The following is a 20,507-nucleotide window of genomic DNA, read 5'->3' as shown; positions in this document are numbered from 1 at the left end:
AAATTCAAATGAAATACTAAACTAATTACAATGAAATTACACTCAAATTAAAGTAAGATGGAGATTCGCCGGGTGCGCTCTGGGCCCCATCGTCACGGGTATCTTCCACCTAAAGTTGAGTGTAAAGTACTCCATAATTGAGTTCCTACTCTATGATTGGAATCTTCCACCGAAAGTTGGTTGGTCGCATTAGAACATTATTGGGTTTTTCTCTTTTCCTTTGCAAGAGGACAGTTGTTCCGCCATCATTTCGGTCATGCTGTCCCAAAAATCACCTAAAGTTGGTATAGGTGCTGGTGTAGTACCATCGTCTTCATAGGCATCCTGAAATTCCCCTGCTAAACAAGCGAAAAGATTATTATCTTCTTCATTACTTTTTGTTGATGTCATGGATTCATCATCAGCCATATGAGTAGCTTGGACAGATTATAGAAATTGGTCCTTCATGTAGTCCATGGTCTTTATTACCGGTTCATCATCTGTCAAAGATGGATTCTTTGCCCTAATTTGGGCTGAAATTTCCAAGAAATGATTCTTTATGGAATGTTGCTCCTTTCTTTTAATTGCAACTTCAATTCTTGGGTGATGGATTTAATATCTGAAAGTGTCTTTTCCAAATCAATTCCTTTCCACCATCGATATTGAAAAATTCATTGAAGTACTGGAAGCTCTAAATTGTTACTTCCAGATTGAACATCCCATTTCCAAATCCATGGGATACCAAAAGTTGTCATTGTAAAAAGGAATGATTTTCCTTTAGTGGTATTGGTTCCCCACAATTGAGGATGAAATTTGTTGAAGAACTCTAGTTCCTTTTGAACTTTTGCCGGAAGATAATCTGACCTAGGTCCAAATTTAGACTACCAATTATAAACCAATTTGGAAATTCATTTTGCCCAACAAGATTTGGACATAATTTGAAGAACCACAAGTGTTTTCTTATCTGATTTTGATAATAGAAGGTCTTTATCCAAGCTTCGATGTAATCCCAGTAATTGTAATGAATTGGAATCCCATCTTCAGACTTAGCTGACCCATGACACCCGGTACTTCTAAAAATAGACGAACAATACCAAACAAAAGGATATTCATTCCGAAATGCAAAATGCACGGCTTGATTCCATCATCGTCGAAGATGCAATGGTGACCAACGAAGATCTGGATTATTCAACAATTTGCCTACTTCTCAAAACTAGAACCCGACCTTCTACAGTACTGTGCGACTAGGTTACAAAGAGAAGACGACTTATTTTCAAGTAACTTTGTGGAAGAATCATATTCCTCAATAGTTCCTGCACCTAGAAGAAAAAAAGAAACAATTCACAGGAAGAAGGCCACAACACAGTGGATTTTATTGCAGACGTAATAATAATATACTCGAGTTGATTACAACACCAAATCTCACATGAAACTGAGAGTTGTGTACGACATTACAACACCCAAGACAAGCGTCACTTCCAAAGTAGAAGCACAATATCAAATCAATCCTAACTACAAAATGCACTGCCTCGATCGTTTTCATCGTCGTCATCGAATATCTTACGATCATATTCAATTATTTGCCTACTTCTAAGAGCTAGAACTAGACCTTGTACTGTACTCTGCGACAAGCTTAGAAAAAGAGGATGACTTATTCTCAAGCAACTTTGTGGGTGTATCATATTCCTCAATCAGTCCTGCACCAAGAAGGAAAAATGAAAATTAACAAGATGTTGGATTGACATTCTTAATTCGGGGGAAGATGATTACGGTAACACTAACCATTATCTAACAGCAGAACCATGTCGCTATCGACAACAGACGTAATCCTATGTGCAATGGTTAACACGGTACAATCGGAGAAATGTTGCTTCAGCGTTTGCTGTATGAGATTGTCAGTGGCTGTATCTACTGATGCGGTGGCTTCGTCAAGCACCAAAACCTTGCTTTTCTTGAGCAGCACCCGCCCGAGGCAAACCAGCTGCCGCTGACCCATACTCCAATTCTCCCCATTCTCTGTAACTGCAAGAAGGAGAAAAAGAGAAAGCCAGGGGTAAGTAACATCTCTTAACAGTAATGCTATACTTTGCAAAATTCTTTGCCCAAAATGCAGTGAGAGAGCATTGCATTCATCCCGTTGGAGCATAACCCCCATTTGGGATGAAAAGCGTTCTAGACTCCAAAGATTTCTGGATCTGTGTTGTATTTTTTTTCCCCTTTGATTATGTTGGAATAGTGGATGAATAAAACCTGCTGAATCAAGCTTGCCGTCCTTCTTCCTGACTTCGTCTCCAAGTTGGCACTTATCAAGAGCCTAAAGAAATAAAAAAAGGTATTCACAATTTCATCCAAACAAGAAAAGCACATATTTTTTGACATATGATACATAGAAACCAAATTGAGGAGATCAACCCACCTCCCAAATATGTTCATCTGTGTACTCTTCGAGTGGGTCCAGGTTGGTTCGCACCGTCCCCTCAAACATGGTTGGATCCTGAGGAATGATGCTTAATCTAGATCGTAAATCATGGAGCCCAATCGAGGAAATGTTGATACCGTCTATCTGAATTTGACCAGCAGCAGGTTCAACAATGCGGAAGAGTGTCTGTATAAGGGTCGATTTACCACTGCCTGTCCTCCCTACAATTCCTGTCTTCATTCCTCCACGGAAAGTGCATGTAAGGCCTCTCAATACAAGTGGCATATGTGGGGCGTATCGGACCTACATGCATACATGGCAACATCAAAAAATACTCCAACACACAAGTAAAAAATTGGCCACAAAGGCTATCTTCCGATGTCCAATCTGTGGAGGGCTATGTTACTGGACTCTTCTAAATAATAGAAGTACCCCGTATCAGACACTTGAGCAAGTGCATTGGATACATGTCTCACATTTAGTTGGACACATTGGAATCATACTTAGAAATTCGAGTTTACTGTAGAAACCATCAAGAGAAAGGAGGCAGACTGGTAAGAAGGCCATCATGTGTAACAGTACAATATATTGCATTAAATACTTGGTGACATATTTTACATGCAGTATAACCAAACCAAACCAAACCGAGCCTTACATGCAGTATACGGAAAGGAAATAAAACAAATATGTTCAGGAACAATAAAAAGTAGCCAAGTACATGTCACATAGGTGGACAGTAAATAACAGGGATTTTTTAATTCTGCGTCTTTCCCTCTTCCTTTTCTTTTTTCTCAACACATCCATGATCCAGAAAAAAATGTAAGAAGATCAGATTTTGTAAAGGATACCTGCAGATCTTGGATAACAACTTCTCCATGAGCTGGCCATTGACCATCTGGCCTATTTTCTTCAATAACAAGTGGAGGCTCACTTGGGATAGAAGTGTATTGAAGTATCCTTTCAACTGATATCATTTTATTCTCCATATTGCAAAGATTCCAAATGACCCACGCCTGTAACATGTTCAGATTAAGCCCGTACGTAACTGCTAACCCTGCAATACCTACAAATGAAGAAACAAAAGACAGATCATCAAACTTTTGAACACAAGGTGCAAAAGTAAAATAGACACTAAAGAAAGAAAACAAAAAACTCATTACTTGGATCAATTGTTCCTGTTGGAATGGAGATCAAGAAAACCAAAGAGAAGGCAAATGTAATAGAAGATAACATATCCAAGCGGAAGCAAAGCCACTCCATCACAGCAGCAGTGTAAAAATTTGGCCGAGAATGCCCATCTATCAGTTTCATACTCAACTCCTTGAATTTCAATTCCTGATCAAAGCTCCTAATGGTAATGGATCCTGACACAGTTTCAGCAAAATGCTGGATAACTGGAGCTTTGCATACACCACCCAATCGTGCCAGTTCTCGCGCTGATGGTATGTAATATTGCTGCAACAAAGTAAAAGAATATTAAAGTTGCAGCATATAACATTCGTGACTGTGTAGCTCTGAAAATCAGACTAGTATAATTTATCGAGGTAAGAGTTGGTAAAAGAAACCACCACTTTCTACACAAAACAGAACTACATAAAATGAAACCACTACATCCAAGAGACTTTCGTGGTTTGCCAATTCTTTCTCTTAGTTTTATCAAACGCAACATTATAGGATATCATCTTTCTGGAAGAACATCAACATTTTACCGACCAATTAAATAATCAAACTAAGTAAATGTTTGAATACTTTAGAAGAAAAATAGACTAACTCAAAAAATATAATGTTTAAATAAAATTTAAGTCTTCCGTACTGAAATCTGTGGGAAAAAAGCGGATTCTGTAATTAATGTTGCAAGACTTCACTAGCACCGCGGATTGGTAAGAATTTACAATAACTACCTGTAACCAAATGCAGGTGGCAATCACGGGGATAAATACGATGAACACCTGCCATGCAACCTGTGACATTACCCCTATTATACCCAGTAGCTGTATTATTGCGAATGCAAATGCCGCAACGATCATTGGCATGCTCAAATCCACTGTACTTTGGTCCGTAGATGCCTAAAAGAGGAAAACACATTGATTAAACAAAATTCTATGTTGAAGGCAACAACCATGATTAGGATACTGGCAGAGGCAGCAAGTAGACAGAAAACACTCACCCTATTTAAGATTCGTCCACTTGGGGTGGAATCAAAAAACGACATGGGAGCACGGAAAATGCATGAATGCATTTTGTTGAAGAGTATAGTGGCAGTCTTATACCCAGCAGTTGTCAGAAACAAGGCCCTAGAAAGAATGCAGAAAGCACTTCCAATTGCCAGAGCCACATAGACGATTATGAGAGTAGAACCCCTGACCGGAGGTTTCACTTCCTTTGATACTGGAGTAGCCCAAGCCATCCAATAGTTGCTTCCTATTTGAAGTATCTGAAATAAAACTTGTGACAACAATATGAAAGGCACAAGAGCTCCTCCATACGCTATTGTTATGTATTTCCAATAGACCGAAAGACCAACTCTTCCTTTCTCCCTTTCTTCTTCTTGAACTAGCTGTCCTTTTTGTCCAACTATATCGTCTGTTCCATTTTGGCCGTTTGCAGCTTCCTCTTTCTTCATGGACTTCTGAACACCACATGTGCTACCATTCTCTTCCTCAATGGTCGATTTGTCTGATATTGAGCCAGCCGCTGTGGAATCTAGTGCTGATAAAGCTTCCTTATGCGCGCCCACAAGTTCCATAAAGTCACTCCCTGAATTGAGGATGTCATTGTATTTCCCAGCTTGAGTAATCCTTCCATCTTTCAAGACCTAATGACAAAGGAAAAAAAACATCCCAAAAGGTCTTGAATTAAACCAGCGGTATTGTATCTATTTCATTTATTCGATAAAAGCGAATTTGAATTGATCACTTTTTCAAGGGGGGAAAAACTATTGGGATTTTTGTTTGTTAAGCAATGACTTAATCCTTGAATATTATGTTCTTTTTTAACAAGAAATGTCAAAGACAGAACTATAGAAGAAACAAGACGTGAATGGCTCACCAAAATGAGATCCGCAGCAGGTAAGAACTCCACTTGATGAGTAACATAAATGACGGTTTTTGCACCCAAAAGACCCAATAAGCATTCCTGTATAAGCAAAATGCTTCAGTGAAAACCCATAGCCTAAAGTAACATCCATATACAATTAAACTCACTATCATAAAATTACATCGAAAAAGAAGCAAAAAACATATTACACAGTCACCTTAAAGAGATGGCTTCCCGTATGAGCATCCACAGCACTAAACGGATCATCAAATAGGTAAATATCTGCGTCTTGGTATAAAGCGCGTGCAATCTGTATTCTCTGCTTCTGACCCCCACTTAAATTGATTCCCCTCTCACCTATGACTGTCTGATCGCCAAAGGAGAGAAGTTCCAGGTCTTTCTTCAAAGAACATGCTTCAAGGACTTTCTCATACCGTTCTCTGTCCATCTCCTCTCCAAACAGTATATTCTCTTCAATCTTCCCACTCTGTATCCAGGGTGACTGAGCAACATATGCCTTTGCCCCGCAAAGCTTAATAGTCCCTGAAATTTTGGGCACTTCTCCCAAGATACAGGAGAGTAAGCTCGACTTTCCTGATCCTACGGTGCCACAAACAGCAACCCTCATACCACGAGACACGCTGATGTTTATATCTTTCAATGTTGGATCAGGTGAAGATACATCCCATGAGAAATTCCCATCAACTACCTCAATTGCAGTGTCAGAGCTACCTATCGGAAGCTTCTCTACAACATCACTTTGCAAATCGTCAAGACGGAGAAATGAGGCTATTCGGTCAAGGGAAACTTTCGTTTGAGCTATCATTGAGATTGTATCAGGAAGATTATAGATAGGCTCTTGAAGTATTCTAAAGGTTGCTAGGGCGGATAAAATCTTCCCAGACTCAAGGGGGATTCCTAGAAGCAAACAGGCGCCGAAAGTGGCGCCAGACACGAATGAAGGTGCTCCCCAGAAGACAAAAGAGGTCAAAGCACCCGTGTAACCAAATTTTCTCAACCATCCTGTTTCCGTTTTCCTGATTTCTGTAACTTTTGACAAAAACTTCATCTCCCATGCCTGAAGCTTGAGGATCCTCATGTTCCTCAAGATTTCAGACGTCGCCTTCATCCTTGTATCCTTTGATTTCATTATCTTCTCCTGAAACTTCTCTTGCAACTTCCCAAGCGGAACATTTGCCGCCATCACTGCAACAGTAGTGACTAATGCAGCTATGGAAGCAAGGCCAAGATTCTTGTACAAGATCAACAAGGCCAGGCCAACTTGGAGTATGACCATCCACACATCGTGCATGTACCAACTAAAGTCTGAAACCCTCTGGGCATCAACAGACATCAAATTAATGATTTCCCCACTCGTTTGACCCTGCTTTGATTGGCATGAAATGCTTAAGCCTTTATTGTAAATCATGGCAACCAACACTGCCCTAGCCCTAATTCCAGCCTCTTGCACCCTAAAGAACCAGTGCCTCTGAGACAAACACTCAATGAGCTTCGCAATGAAGAATGCAGAAACCAGGACGTACCCTTGGTTTTCGAAGGCTCGATTTCCGTTGAGGTATTGAACAAAGGAGTCAATGAGGTAGGGACCAACATAAGACGCTAGTGTGTATATTAGCGCTAAAAAAGCCGTTAATAGAACTTCCCATTTTGTCGTGAAGATCAGTGCCTTGACAAGCTTAAATGTGGTAATTCTACTTCCGCTACCACCATCAGACTCTAGCTTACTTCTAAAAATTGGAAAGGCCCCTACAACACTATCAACACCGGCAAGTTGAGGAACATCGGCAAGGTCTAATGCTTTCTTGTAACCGGCGCCAATCAAATGACCCACCCAAGAGAAACTAAGGATGCTAAGAAGACTAGCTTTGGTAAAGGGGCAAACTATTTCACCCCCACGAGACTTCTTCGACTCTGTACCATTACTTGCACTGGTACCATTCAAAAGGGGTTCTTGAAGAAAGTTATCTTCACTTTCCTTCTTCCCCAAAAACCCCACTAAACAGAACCAAAAACCCATAACAGCTGAAATGATATCAGATACCAACAATGGAGTTGGTAAAGATTGATCATTTTCATTATAAAGTAAGTCTACAACAAGGAAACAACAAGACATGGAGAAGTAAAATCCCCACCAGACTCTCAATAATATTGGGAACCTTGGCCCACCTGAATTCTTGCAATGGGTGTGCAGATAAACAGAGATTGCCAACCAAGCAAGTGTTCTGAGTCCAAAATCCAAAAGGGTTACAATCTTTTCATCAGACCAACCATTTCTGTACCAAGAAAAGTAATTTAATATCCAAAGAACGAGATTAAAAGCTGAAAGACCCCAACCACAAAACAGAGCTTGATTGTAGAAGGAAAATCTATTTCTCCTGTTACTACTCCGTTTTGGCCCTTCACGGGGAGTTCTCATGATTTTCCTACATATCCATGAGATTAAGAGAAAAAGCAACAAAACCAGGTGCAATGAACCAGAAAACCCACGTAGGAAAATGGGTTGGAGGAGGAAACTACTGGGAGTGTACATGAGTGATGAAAATGAGTGAGAATGAAAGAACGACATACCCATCTTCGTTGATCTCAAAAACTCCATCTTTGTGGTGCGTTTGGCACGTGGGAGAGAAATGGTTTCTGGGTATGTCAGAATTTGGAGTGAGTACTGAACGATTTTCTGGGTGCTTGTATTTATAAGTATGCAATATATATGTATATTAGTTAGACAAAATGTGCCGTGTGGAATGGGACGAGGAGAGAGAGTCAGTGGGGAATCCGTGGCCGTCAGATAACGTGGTGCGCAAGAGTCAGCTGACGATAGAACAAGGAAATGCGAAAGACAAGTATGTGGCCCTGAGTGGGAGTAATTATGCCCGTTTCGCTAAAATTTTTATTTTTAGTAAGTAATTATTTTTTATTTTACTCACAATTTTTTTTAGTTAAACGGGGCCTTGTTTATTGTCTTGGAGCATGATCACATAGTGTCACATGACCCTTCCACACTTCTTTATATATTTTTCTCGAGTCCTACAAATGACAAAGAGAAGAGCCTTGGAGTACCCTGTAACCTTACCCTAGAGATATAGAATATAATTTCCCGAGGTGGAATCTTTCCAAGAATCAAGATATGCGTGAATTGAGAGGGACATAGAGAGTGGGACAAAATAGCAGTAGCACTGCTTTTTGAACTTTGGACGGATTAAGCAAAATAAAGGGAAATTATGGTTCAAGGATAAACAATCATATTCAATGGTTTCACGCACAGAAATGATTTTAACACTCTTTTTTTATTTATTGACATTTTTTATCTTTATTCACATGAAAGTTTCATATGAAAAAAACGACTCAATAGGTAAAGGTAATTTAATAATTTTACATAAATACAAGATTTAAAAAATTATCAATAGATAAAAGGAGAGTGAAAATCATTACCCCTCCAAGTATTGAAATTCTCAAAACAATCCTCAGCTACAATGATCAATACATGATGATTCATGATTTTCCCAAACCATTTTACCTTTACTGTGGGGTTTAAGTCAAAAAAAAAAAAAAAAGTACATGAAATTATGAGAAGTCCATCTACTAATGATAAGTTCAAAGATGGTCACCCAAAAGTGGCCTATGGAATTATTACTCTCTGATGAATGTGAAGTCATTTTAGGGTCAAGTATACTATGCACAAAAATAAGTTTATAAAGTAGGGAGAGCGAGTCCATCTAATATAAAAAGGCAAGTTCAAAAATTGTAATCCCAAGCGGGACCATATGATGATTATTTTATGTAGGATGTGCAGGCATTTTGGCGTGCAAGTCTAAAGAATTAATTAAAAAACAAGGACATAAATATACGAGAGCAAGAAACAAGTACATTAAGTATTAATTAAGTGCCTACTGAAGTGTGAGAAGATGGCGGGTGCTTTAAAGCGATAAAAGAGGAGGGTGAGACTCTAATCTTACTACGCCTCACCATGTATTAGTACTCTTTATTTTATTTTTTTGAGATGCCATATTCTGGTGATTCTCAATGCTTCACACCACAAAAGTAGTGATTATTCCATCTAACCACCACTATACAAATTTTCCCAAAAATAAATCAGAATAGATATCCCCGATCAACTAAAGTTAGTCAATGGCGAGAAGACATATAGTTTTTAAATACGTATAATATATTTTTGTGTGTGATACTTTAAAATTATTCTGCAGTAGTCTAAAAAATTATTGAGGTTTTGAATATGGTGCAAAAACTAAGAGCCCTGCTACACACACAAACAACTTTGCACAGATTTCGTCGTGGGGCCCACCATGGGTCCCACACAAATCATCCGAGCCGTTCATTAAATGTAAAACATTTTTTCAAGGGTCCCCGTAAAAAATAAACTCAATCTGATACCTATAAGTGCTTCATCCAACCATCTAACTTTTCATTCAAATTTCTGGATAATGAAAAGTTATATGATTGGATTGAGCACCTATAGGTATCGGATTGAACTTATTATTTACGGAGACGCTTGAAAAAATGTTTTACATAATGAACGGTTCGGATGATTTGTGTGGGACCCGTGGTGGGCCCCACAACACAGATGGTCCCACAACAAAATCTGTGCACAATCTGTGCACAGATTGTATGTGTGTGTAGACTTTCTGAAAAACTAATACGCTATACACATAAGTATTTTATTTATTTTGTCATAAATTGTGCGTCTTCTACTCCTTGTTCGTTGGGAGATTTTCAGGGAGGTTTTTAGTTGATAAAAAAAAAGGATGTTTTTGAGAGTAATGAATTAAAAAAAATTGATAAATTTTTTTTATTAAATACCGTACCCAAATGAATTGAATCTCCAAACGAACAAATCCTAGAGAACTAAACTTTGGAGTAGAATAAAGTTGAATAACCAATAAGAAACTGGAAAATGGAAAATGGTACTTGTCGACATCATCATGTGACGGATAAAACGACAGAAATGATTGTTCAAATTTTAAAAAGAAAGTTCTTTTTTTCTAATCAGTAGATAGATTGTGTGATGGCCAAGGAAATTAGAATATTGGGGTTGCTGCTTCAAATAAAGAAAAAATTAGTCATACTTTCATAGGATTTTAAAATGTACTTTCTTATTATATAATTTTAGTGGTTTATACACTTTCATAGAGTATCTTAGGGTTTTATGATTTTAGGTACTTTCATAGGGTACTTTAGGATTTTAGGCACATTTGTCCTTATTTTGATTGCAAAAGATATTTGTCCTTTAGCTCAAAAAATATGTAAATATAAGAGATTTTTGGCTAAATCTCCCTAAAATAAATGGTTTGTCTCAAACTCTGTCTTAAATGGATTAAGTTAAATAAGCAAGTTTGACGATGACATCAACCACAAGCACACACGACAAAGAAATGAATCAGGATCCACGATTTCTCATGTAATTCCAAATCAAACTGGTCATTGTCCTGTTTAACAATCTAAGTCGTTCATTGTATAGGTCTCAATATGTACATCAATCACTTATAAAATACGTTAGTTTGACATTGATGTATATGCATTAGAAGTAACCATATTTGTCCTGTTAGAATATGGACGTCCATTTCTAATTTTACATCTTTGCTACTTTCACACACACCAACTCACATATTTTGCGGAATCCACGTCTATTTATCATTCTACATCTTTGCTACTTACACACCTACTCACGTATTTGGTGGAATCCACACCCACTGTATCATTTACTCACATCTTTTGTGAAGTGCACACGCGTTGCAAGGATGTGAGCGTGTGTTGCCGAACACTTTTTTTTTTTCAGCTTTATGAAGAAAAAAGTAGAACAAGTAACCCTTGATAGAGCTTAATGGAGAAAAAAGATTCACGTAGCCGACCCAAAATTAATTGGTTTGGTTATAAAGAAAAAAGTGGGCACACGAAGGCATGATTGAGAATATGTACGGAAAACCGCCAAGTGGTTGGCTGAATGGAGCTCCTCGTTAAATGCTTAAATTCAATTTTCCATACTTGTTTGGCGGGAGTAAACGTACTCTTACATGTCCGTAGCACACAAGGAAATCTTAGCTTTAGCCTAACATAGTGCGATAAAATTCAACTGGAGACGAATATGTGGTGCTGAGAATAATATTCCCTTGACGAATAACGAATGAATACACATAATATTAGCCCATTTTTAATATTCCTTCTTTCCAATGTGTAAAAAGGATAGTATAATTGAGTTGGGTCCATCCCTCAAAACTAGCTAGTGGCAGACGAACAAAAAGTCACTTTGGGCCAAGTGGGGTATCTCTTGTCATGTTCGGTAGCACTATTTTCCACTATGGTGTTCTCATTTTCTCATTTCCCAGACGGTGCCCTTCAAAGCTTAAATTGTACTCACATGGCAATTTTCTATTCACGAGTTTTGACCAATGACCAGTACTGGAGATTTTTGCTCAAGAGGGTAGTCCACAGCCCTTAATTATTGGGAATTGATGGGCTCGAATCTCTGTACTTTGAGGAATGAGTTCCTGTCCAGTTTTATTTTTGTCCAGTGCCGTCCAGTTTTCATTTTTTTTTCTGGGTCCATACCGGAATCGTTCTGTATAGCTCAAATTTTGAAGCAAGAAATCCAAAAATTGTGCTATGAGACTGCTTGAAAATTTGGGATTACCTCGAGACTCTGCCAATTGCAAAGAGCTAATGATTCTACATCTTGGAACTGAACAATTTCTCTTGCCTTAGCCGAATACCATGTTGGACACGCTGGGGGACACGTGGCCATGTGGCGTACGTGTCCATTAAATTTTATCTTTCGGAGAGGGATACGCAAGGACACACCAGGAGCACACATCGGGACATGGCAGAGTGGCTTTTATAAACTCTAGCATCAAAAGTAACAGGCCAAAAGTTCAATCTACAATAAATGTGTACATACATAGGCATGCATCATTGGACGATAATGCTTTAGATAAGATTCCTAACCTGCTACTATGTATTTATTTATTTTTGATAATTAAATCAGTGGCCATCAGGGCTTACAAGGAAGAAAATCCCTAGCTAGAACAGAGGAAATAAAAACCAGGTGGGGAAGCCACCCACGAGACTGGTAACAATCCTCTCAGCGCTTTTGTTGCCACGACATGAGCCAGTTGATTTGCCTTCCATCTTGCCCAGGCAAAAGTCACCCCCAACTCCTCTCTGAACTGTCTAATATCCCAAACAATGGTCGCGATATTCTACGGAGGGACTAATTCAGAGACACTGAGTTTTACAGCAAGCTGGTTATCCGATTCAATCTCCACTTTGTCAAGACCTAAATCTTTCACCATCCCACACGCTTTTCGAATTGCTAGGACCTCATCTTGGATTGGAGAGACCACCTTCGCTGCACCAACCGTGCCATCTATCAAACCCCCTTTCCAACCTCTAACGACCACACTCAGCTTAGCATCCACTCCATTCAGTAATTACAATATAGGCTTACATTGATGATTGGGCCGTTCATCCTTTAGACATCGGCAAGAACATCATTATTGTAAAATATAATGTCGATCTTCTACCGTTCGATATGATTTTGAAACAAATTTAGTTTGAAAAATATATTAAAAGACTTGGTCACAACCCATTTTTTTCAATGTAGATGTGTTTTGAAATCGCATTACATGATATTTATCTGTCCCAATTCGTTTGTTCATGACTTTTTGACTTTTGTTTATCCCAAAATATTTATCTTTTTTGGAAGACTAATGGATCAAAAGCTACAAATGAAGCCATGTTTTTCTTTTACTCAGCGAAAGAAATTTAGTATTAATATTTGAAAGAAGAACACGAGGATGAAACGGACCAAGGGCACAAAACGATAAGTTCCACCCAAGACCAAAACACTAAGAAGGCATACGCCAACTAAATAACAGGGACAAAGGAAAACACAGCAAAATCTAAAACCCATACACCACCAAACCTCATAATTAATCCAAAAAAAAACATGCCTAAGACTAAAGAGAACCAAAAACCATTTAGATTCATACCCAAATTAATCCGTTGATTTTATATTTTACTGTCTTTTATTTTGTCTTTTCATTGCACCGTAGTGTTTTATATGTGATTGTAACATTGTTGAATCCTACAACAATGTTAGATAAAATAAAAAATAATAGACGAATTAAAAGTCTAAAGATAATTCTCATGGAACATACCGAAAAAAATTTAGATGACAAACAGTAAAATTCAAGGGTCACAATAAAAACCATGCATGATTAGTCAGATTAGAATTTTTTTTCTTTTTGATAAGTACGGATCCTTTTATTAAGTCCCAACAAAACAAAATAAAGTCGAGGATACTATCCTGACTATACAGCTATACTCCTTAGGAGAATTACAATGAAAAAGTAACAGCAACAACAAAACCAAAACCAAAACCTATACATGGACATTACCAACACCACTCCTCATAAAAGGAGGCTACTCCAAAGCTAAAAAAAGAATTACTTAAGAATGTATTGATCAACAAGTCCCCATTCGGCGCACAAACCTTTATTCTCCGTGGATGACTTTACTCTTCTCATGGAACTGAGAAAGTCCCTTATGGAGTTAATAGCATTTCGAGCAACTTCATCACTAGCCAAGGAACATTTCATAATTCTGCACTTGAAGCTCTCCCCTTTGACAGCTTGGGCAAACCAATCCAGCAAATCAACCAGAGATATAGGCACACAAACAGATGAGGATTTACTCCATACTACAGACCACACAGATTTGGAAAAGGAGCAACCAAAGAATAGATGCTTGTGAATTTCCTTTTCTTTGCAACATAAAGGACAGATTTCATCCACAGTCATTCCCCATTTACGTAATCTGTCCCTAGTACTCAGCTTTTCTTGAGCAGCTAGCCAAAGAATGAAAGCCCAGCGAGGAACATTCTTTTTGAACCAATCCACTGTTATCCAAGGCTGCACAGGAAATTTAGTCCTCGCAGCCTCCCAAGCAGACCTAGCATTATAGACACCAGTAGAGCTAGGAAGCCAAATCACCAAAGAGAAATACTTATTCTAGAGCAGCAGGAAACAACTTGTTTACAGCAGCAGTCCATCGCGATCGTCCAAAAGTGTTTTGGATGGTCCAGATATTAATGAAACTTTTCTGGGGAAGGGACAGTCGCGATTGAGCGCTGTAAACTCTTGTTTACGGCTGCTCCGGAAATAAGATTTTCTTGCGAAATCCTCAGAAGTACAGTCAGGAAGTAATGTTGCAGGAGTTTGGTTGATAATTGATTGGGTTATTCTATTGCGGGATCTTGGCCATCTCCACTGACCTTGATGGATTATCAAAGACACTTAAGCAGTTAAAGAAGTACCAAGATTATAGACCACATTCTCTCCAAACCTCTTATACAATGGCCCTATGGGGTGCCAGTTATCAATCCAAAGGAATGTTGACTGTCCATTACCCACTTTGTATTGGATTAGAGGCTGGCCAATATTCCTCAATACAAAAATCTTTCTTATCGTCCAAGAAGAATCTCTAGGGATATCCATACTCCATAGACTCTGATGTTTAATGATGTATGTGTGTACCCACTTGACCCAGAGGGTGTCAGCATTCTTACAAAGGGCCCAAAGGTGCCTTAGCATGGTAGCTTTGTTCCATTCCTTAACCCGCCTAAAGCCGAGACCACCTTCCTCCTTAGGACTACACACATGCTCCCATTTCACCTTGGCCTCAGTATGTTTCATTTCAGGACCAGACCAAAGAAACGCCATCAAGGAGGATTCAATTTCAGATTAGATTTTACAATACAATTACCACTCCTATAAAATATCGAAAAGATTACATGCATATTAACTCATTATTAGGCTTGCTAATCCATTTTCAAATTCAAGAAAGAACAAACAGTCAAACAGTATTCAAGCACATAGAAATGCACCACTTAGACCAAGGACTTTGCATTTCATTCAAATTATGCAATTGCATCCTCGATACCAATTTCTTGATTCTTATACAAAGCAAATACAGACTCAATGAGCTCTAGTGTCAATCGTCAAAGCACTTTTTTTTTTCCGTTTATCATCGCCAAAACACATCTGATCAATGGCACAAGAAAGGAAGAAAAACAGTCAAAAAATATGAATATGGTAATTGGTACCGTGTCAACATCCGCAGACCAGAGTGAATAATGTATATTTACTACAAAATTACTCACAAACATTCAAAATATGTCATTCAGATAACTTTCAATCGATGCAACTGTTGGGGTGCTTGGTTATATTTTGAAGTAAATTGGACAAGAGAGTGGGAAAGGATGAGTGAGAGATGTTATAAGGAGGAGTTGTGAAAGGCTTTTAGTAGATTTTCATTACACAAAATGAGTACAACAAGGCTCTATTTATAGAGCACTTCTACCAACCTACACTTCTCTAGAATTGTCTAGAGATAAGCACATGTGCTTAATTTCATGAAAGATCTCCCATCTTCTAGAATCATCTAATTCTACCCATGTGCATAAATACAATTATTACTTCTACACACTTCTAATACAATTATTACTTCCACACACTTCTAATTATTTTTAACTTAGACACTTATTCTACATTATTCTAGAAGATTACAAATTACATTTTTTTAACACTCCTCCTTAATTTGTAATCTTCATGATCTCTTGAAATTGAGAGAATTTATCTGCTGCCACTACTTTGGTCATTATGTCAGCTAGCTGCTCCTTCGTGTTGATGAACTCAAGCTGAATTTCTCCTTTCTGCACTAAGTCTCTGATAAAGTGATGTCGGAGCTCAATGTGCTTTGTCCTGCCATGAAAGACTGGATTTTTGCTCATTGCTATGGCTGACATATTATCGCAGTAGATGACTGCAGGGCCTTCTTCTTTATGCTCCATATCAGAAAGTATTCTTCTGAGCCATACAGCTTCACATGCTGCATCTGTTGCTGCAATATATTCTGCTTCTGCTGAGGACAAGGCAATTGTCTTTTGTTTTTTTGGAATTCCAAGATATAATTTTAGTTCCCAAGCAAAATACTTGGCCAGATGTGCTCTTTCGATCGTCAATTGATCCGGCCCAATCACTATCGGTGTAGCCAATAAGCTTGCAGTCATTCTCTTTTGTATACTTGATGCCAAATTTCTTCGTCCCTTGGAGATAACGGAGGATCCGCTTGGTTGCTGCATAGTGTAGCTTGCTCGGCTCGTGCATAAATCTCGAGATAAGATTTACAGAATACACAATATCAGGCCTTGTATGAGTGAGATAGTTTAGCGATCCAACCAATCTTCGATAGGCCGTAGCATCGACCTTCTCCGCTCCATCATTTAATTGCAACTTCTCATTTAAAGAGAGGGGTGTAGAGACTGGTTTACAGTCGCTCATGCGGAATTTCTTTAATAAGTCTTCAAGATATTTTTCTTGAGAGATAAAAATCTCTCCTTTAGACTGCTTTACTTGAATGCCGAGAAAATATCTCATAAGGCCTAGATCTGTCATCTCATATTCCTTCATCATAGCATTTTTAAATTCATCGAGCATTGCTACATTGGTGCCTGTGTAGATTAAATCATCAACATAAAGGCAAACAATGAGAAAATCTTGCGTACCTCCTTTTTTGACATATAAGGATGGTTCACTTTGGCTTCTTTGAAATCCGCTTTGACAGAAGTACTTGTCAATATTGCTATTCCAAGCTCGCGGTGCTTGCTTCAAGCCGTAGAGGGCCTTCCGAAGTCGATACACTTTGCCTTCTTTTCCTTTGACTGTATAGCCTTGTGGTTGCTCCACGTAAACCTCTTCTTCTAGTTCACCATTGAGAAAAGCAGATTTAACATCGAGCTGATATACGGGAAGCTCGTGATGTGCTGCCAAGGCAAGAACTGTTCTGATGGTCTCCATGCGAGCGACAGGAGCAAATGTTTCATTGAAATCCACTCCAGGCTGCTGTGAGTAGCCTTTTGCTACTAAGCGTGCTTTGTGCTTCTGGATTGATCCATCTTCTTTGTATTTTGTCTTATAGACCCATTTGAGTCCGATTACGTCCTTTCCTTTTGGTAGCTCCACAAGATCCCACGTGTGATTTTTCTCGATAGTTGCAATTTCTTCATTCATTGCTTTTAGCCAAATTTCTTCTTTTGCTGCTTCCTCAAAATTATGTGGTTCACAAGTGAAGAAGGCAAAATCACAAGAATCATATATATCTCGTAAGGAACGTACCTTTCTTATTGGATTGAGATCATCCGACGATGAGCTCTCTGGATTGGTCCGTGGGCTTTGATTTGGACCTGGGTCTGGAGTCAAAGCTTCTTGCTCATGTCCTGCATTATCAGCCTCAAAAAGCTTTGGCTCTTGGAAGGAATTGTCCTCCCACTTCCACGCCGCAGCTTCATCAAATATTACATCTCGAGAAATAGTAAATTTATTTGTGTTTGGATTATAGAGACGATAGCCCTTGGATTCGTCACTATATCCGATGAAAATATATTTCTCCCCTTTTTCGTCAAATTTTTCCCTTTTCTCTGAGGGAACTAATGCATATGCAATGCATCCAAAAATCTTTAGAAAATTTACCTGAGGCTTCTCTTTGCTCCACGCCTCATATGGTGTCTTGTTTCGAACTGCCTTAGTGGGAGAACGGTTGAGGATGAAAACAGCAGTATTGACAGCTTCGGCCCAGAATGTGTTAGGAAGCCCTTTGCCTTTAAGCATGCTCCGTGCCATCTCTGCAATTGTCCGGTTCTTTCGTTCTGCCACTCCATTTTGTTGAGGTGTTTTCCGGATTGTAAGTTGCCTCTTGATTCCTTTTTCCTGGCAATAGTCCATGAATGGAGTGTAGATGAATTCGCCACCACGATCTGTCCGAAGTGTCTTTATTTGTCTTCCGCTTTGTCTCTCCACCAAGGCTTGAAATGTAAGGACCCGTATTTTTTCGGATATTATTTGAACATTTTATAAAAAAAAAAAAAAAAAAAAATAATAATAATAAAATAAAATGTGAAATTGATTGAGTTTATTTTAATTGTGGGTCAATGTGCAAGAGTTTAAAATATGTGGGTGTTAGTGTGATAAGGTGCATGTGTGTATAAGTGTGTGTGTGCCAGGGGAAAATAATTCCCAAAACCCCATCCCATTCTCTCTCCCGTTCTCTCTCTCGGCTCTCTCTACCTCTCTCACTCCCTCACCCAAAAACTCACCTCTAAATTCAAAACCCACAACAAATAACCTCCATTCCATCTTCTACTCGTGTATGGTGGTCCGTATCGCTCCGGTTCGAGCTCGGAGAAGTTGTATTCCGGTTGGAACAAGGTTTTCGGAAAGCTAGGGCTTGTAACTCCTTGGGTTTCGTGCTCCGACTTCGAGGTAGGGAATTCTACCTCACTTTATATGCTATTTGAGTGTTTTTATGCCTTATTCGAGCTGGTATTGGTTGTCGTTGAGATTGGATCGAAACTTAAAAATTTTCTGTCGAAATCTGTTGAAATCGTCTGTAAGTAACTCCTCCTACCGGTAGGAGCTTTTACCCTACCGGTAGAACGATTGAGAAATTTTGTCAACCAGCTCAAACGTACAGCAGCAGCTCAAAAGCTGCTCAACGTATCGAACTTCTACCGGTAGGAATTCCTTACCTACCGGTAGGTCAAGCATGTATCGAACTTCTACCGGTAGGAATTTCTTGCCTACCGGTAGGTCACGCTCGAATTTGAATGTTGACCTTTCTGTTTCCAAGTTCTACCGGTAGGACTTGCTTGCCTACCGGTAGGTTGCGTGAATTGGAGTTTCTACCGGTAGGACTTGTTCACCTACCGGTAGGTCTAGGTTTTATCGGAATGTTAGCCTTTCTGTTTTCAAGTTCTACCGGTAGGACTTGCTTGCCTACCGGTAGGAGACTAGAAGTTTCACCTGCTTTCACCTGCTTAGTTGAGCTGCTGCAGTATCTTTCAGCTGCTTTCCTATATCTTTCAACTTGCATGTCAAAGCCTCTCATCGACTCTAATGAGCTTGTTTGTGTATTCTTCCAAGTGTTTTGATGAGTATTACTCATTTCTCACTTAGAGTGGCATCCAATGGACTAGAGTGAACATGTCTAGGGATTCGATGAGTAGTGTTGCAATCCGTTCCCTCTCTCGATTCGTAAATTTCTTAGATTCGTTTAGTACATGCTTTTACGGACTCCAAGTATAGAAACTAGATGATCAGGCATCGTAAAGTCTAGTCATGGGTTAATATGTGGCATGTGAAGGTACGGGAAATGTACTTAGAGGTACGGTGAGGACGCGTGAGATTATGGTGTACTTAAAGGAATAGGCGTGTAATAATAAATTAGTCCGAGTCTTGATATGGATGACAGTTAGGAACGGTTTGAGATGTAATCAACGTGGTAGATTGGTAGATTGTTTGGAATGCTTGAAGTGAAAATTGATGTGAGAAAGAATTGTTTGAAATGAGGAAATAACTCGTGTCCTCTCGACTCGTCAAGCCTTTTAATCCTTTTGACACTCTCTCTATGAGGCTCAAGTGTAGAAACTAACGGATAAAGTATGGTAGGATTATATGTACGGGCTTAGTATGCTATGTCAAATGTGAATGGCTAAATTAATGAAAAGGCATGAACATGTATATTTGTGGAGTCACGTAATGATTAATTAAAATTCAGTGGTATAACCGTTAAAGGGATGATGAAATTGATTATGAAATGATGTCGATTGTGAAAAGTGTGAAAGGTGACCCAAGTGGTCGTTATTGAGGGAAAAGACTCGGGGTGACCCTGCGCTCGAGGGAACTAGACCCGAGGTGACCCAACTGATTCATATTATTGGAGGAAAAGACTTGGGGTGACCCTGCGCTCGAGGGAACTAGACCCAAGGTGACCCCACCTGATTATTGTTATTAAGGGAAAAGACTCGGGGTGACCCTGCGCTCGAGGGAACTAGACCCGAGGTGACCCTAGTGGTGATTGATGGGAAATACCGGATTAAAAGAAAGGAAAGGTTTTGCAATAAATGGATTTAATGTAGATCAATGTGGACACGAGAAAGATTGTACTACCATACGAAGAATAATAAGATATTTTGATTTGATTATAGACA

The 20,507-nt window shown here is 39.0% G+C and overlaps 1 protein-coding gene across 1 annotated transcript; it reads right to left on the bottom strand.

Annotated features, from left to right (window-relative positions):
- Positions 1–1,319: 1,319 nt before the first annotated feature.
- On the bottom strand, positions 1,320–8,161 carry LOC131329644 (ABC transporter C family member 3-like). Its single transcript, XM_058362910.1, has 10 exons — positions 5,652–8,161; positions 5,447–5,533; positions 4,566–5,213; positions 4,300–4,464; positions 3,559–3,853; positions 3,247–3,461; positions 2,396–2,701; positions 2,230–2,293; positions 1,762–2,001; positions 1,320–1,676 (listed from the first exon to the last, which is right to left on the bottom strand). The coding sequence occupies exons 1-10, from the start codon at positions 8,049–8,051 to the stop codon at positions 1,570–1,572; spliced, it is 4,527 nt and encodes a 1,508-aa protein (XP_058218893.1). The 5' UTR covers positions 8,052–8,161; the 3' UTR covers positions 1,320–1,569.
- Positions 8,162–20,507: the final 12,346 nt, after the last annotated feature.

The sequence above is a fragment of the Rhododendron vialii genome, chromosome 6a (assembly GCF_030253575.1).
Source record: "Rhododendron vialii isolate Sample 1 chromosome 6a, ASM3025357v1".
In the NCBI taxonomy this organism is placed as follows: Eukaryota; Viridiplantae; Streptophyta; class Magnoliopsida; order Ericales; family Ericaceae; genus Rhododendron; species Rhododendron vialii.
Note: the sequence above shows the minus strand (reverse complement) of the source record. Positions and strands in the feature narration are given on the sequence as shown.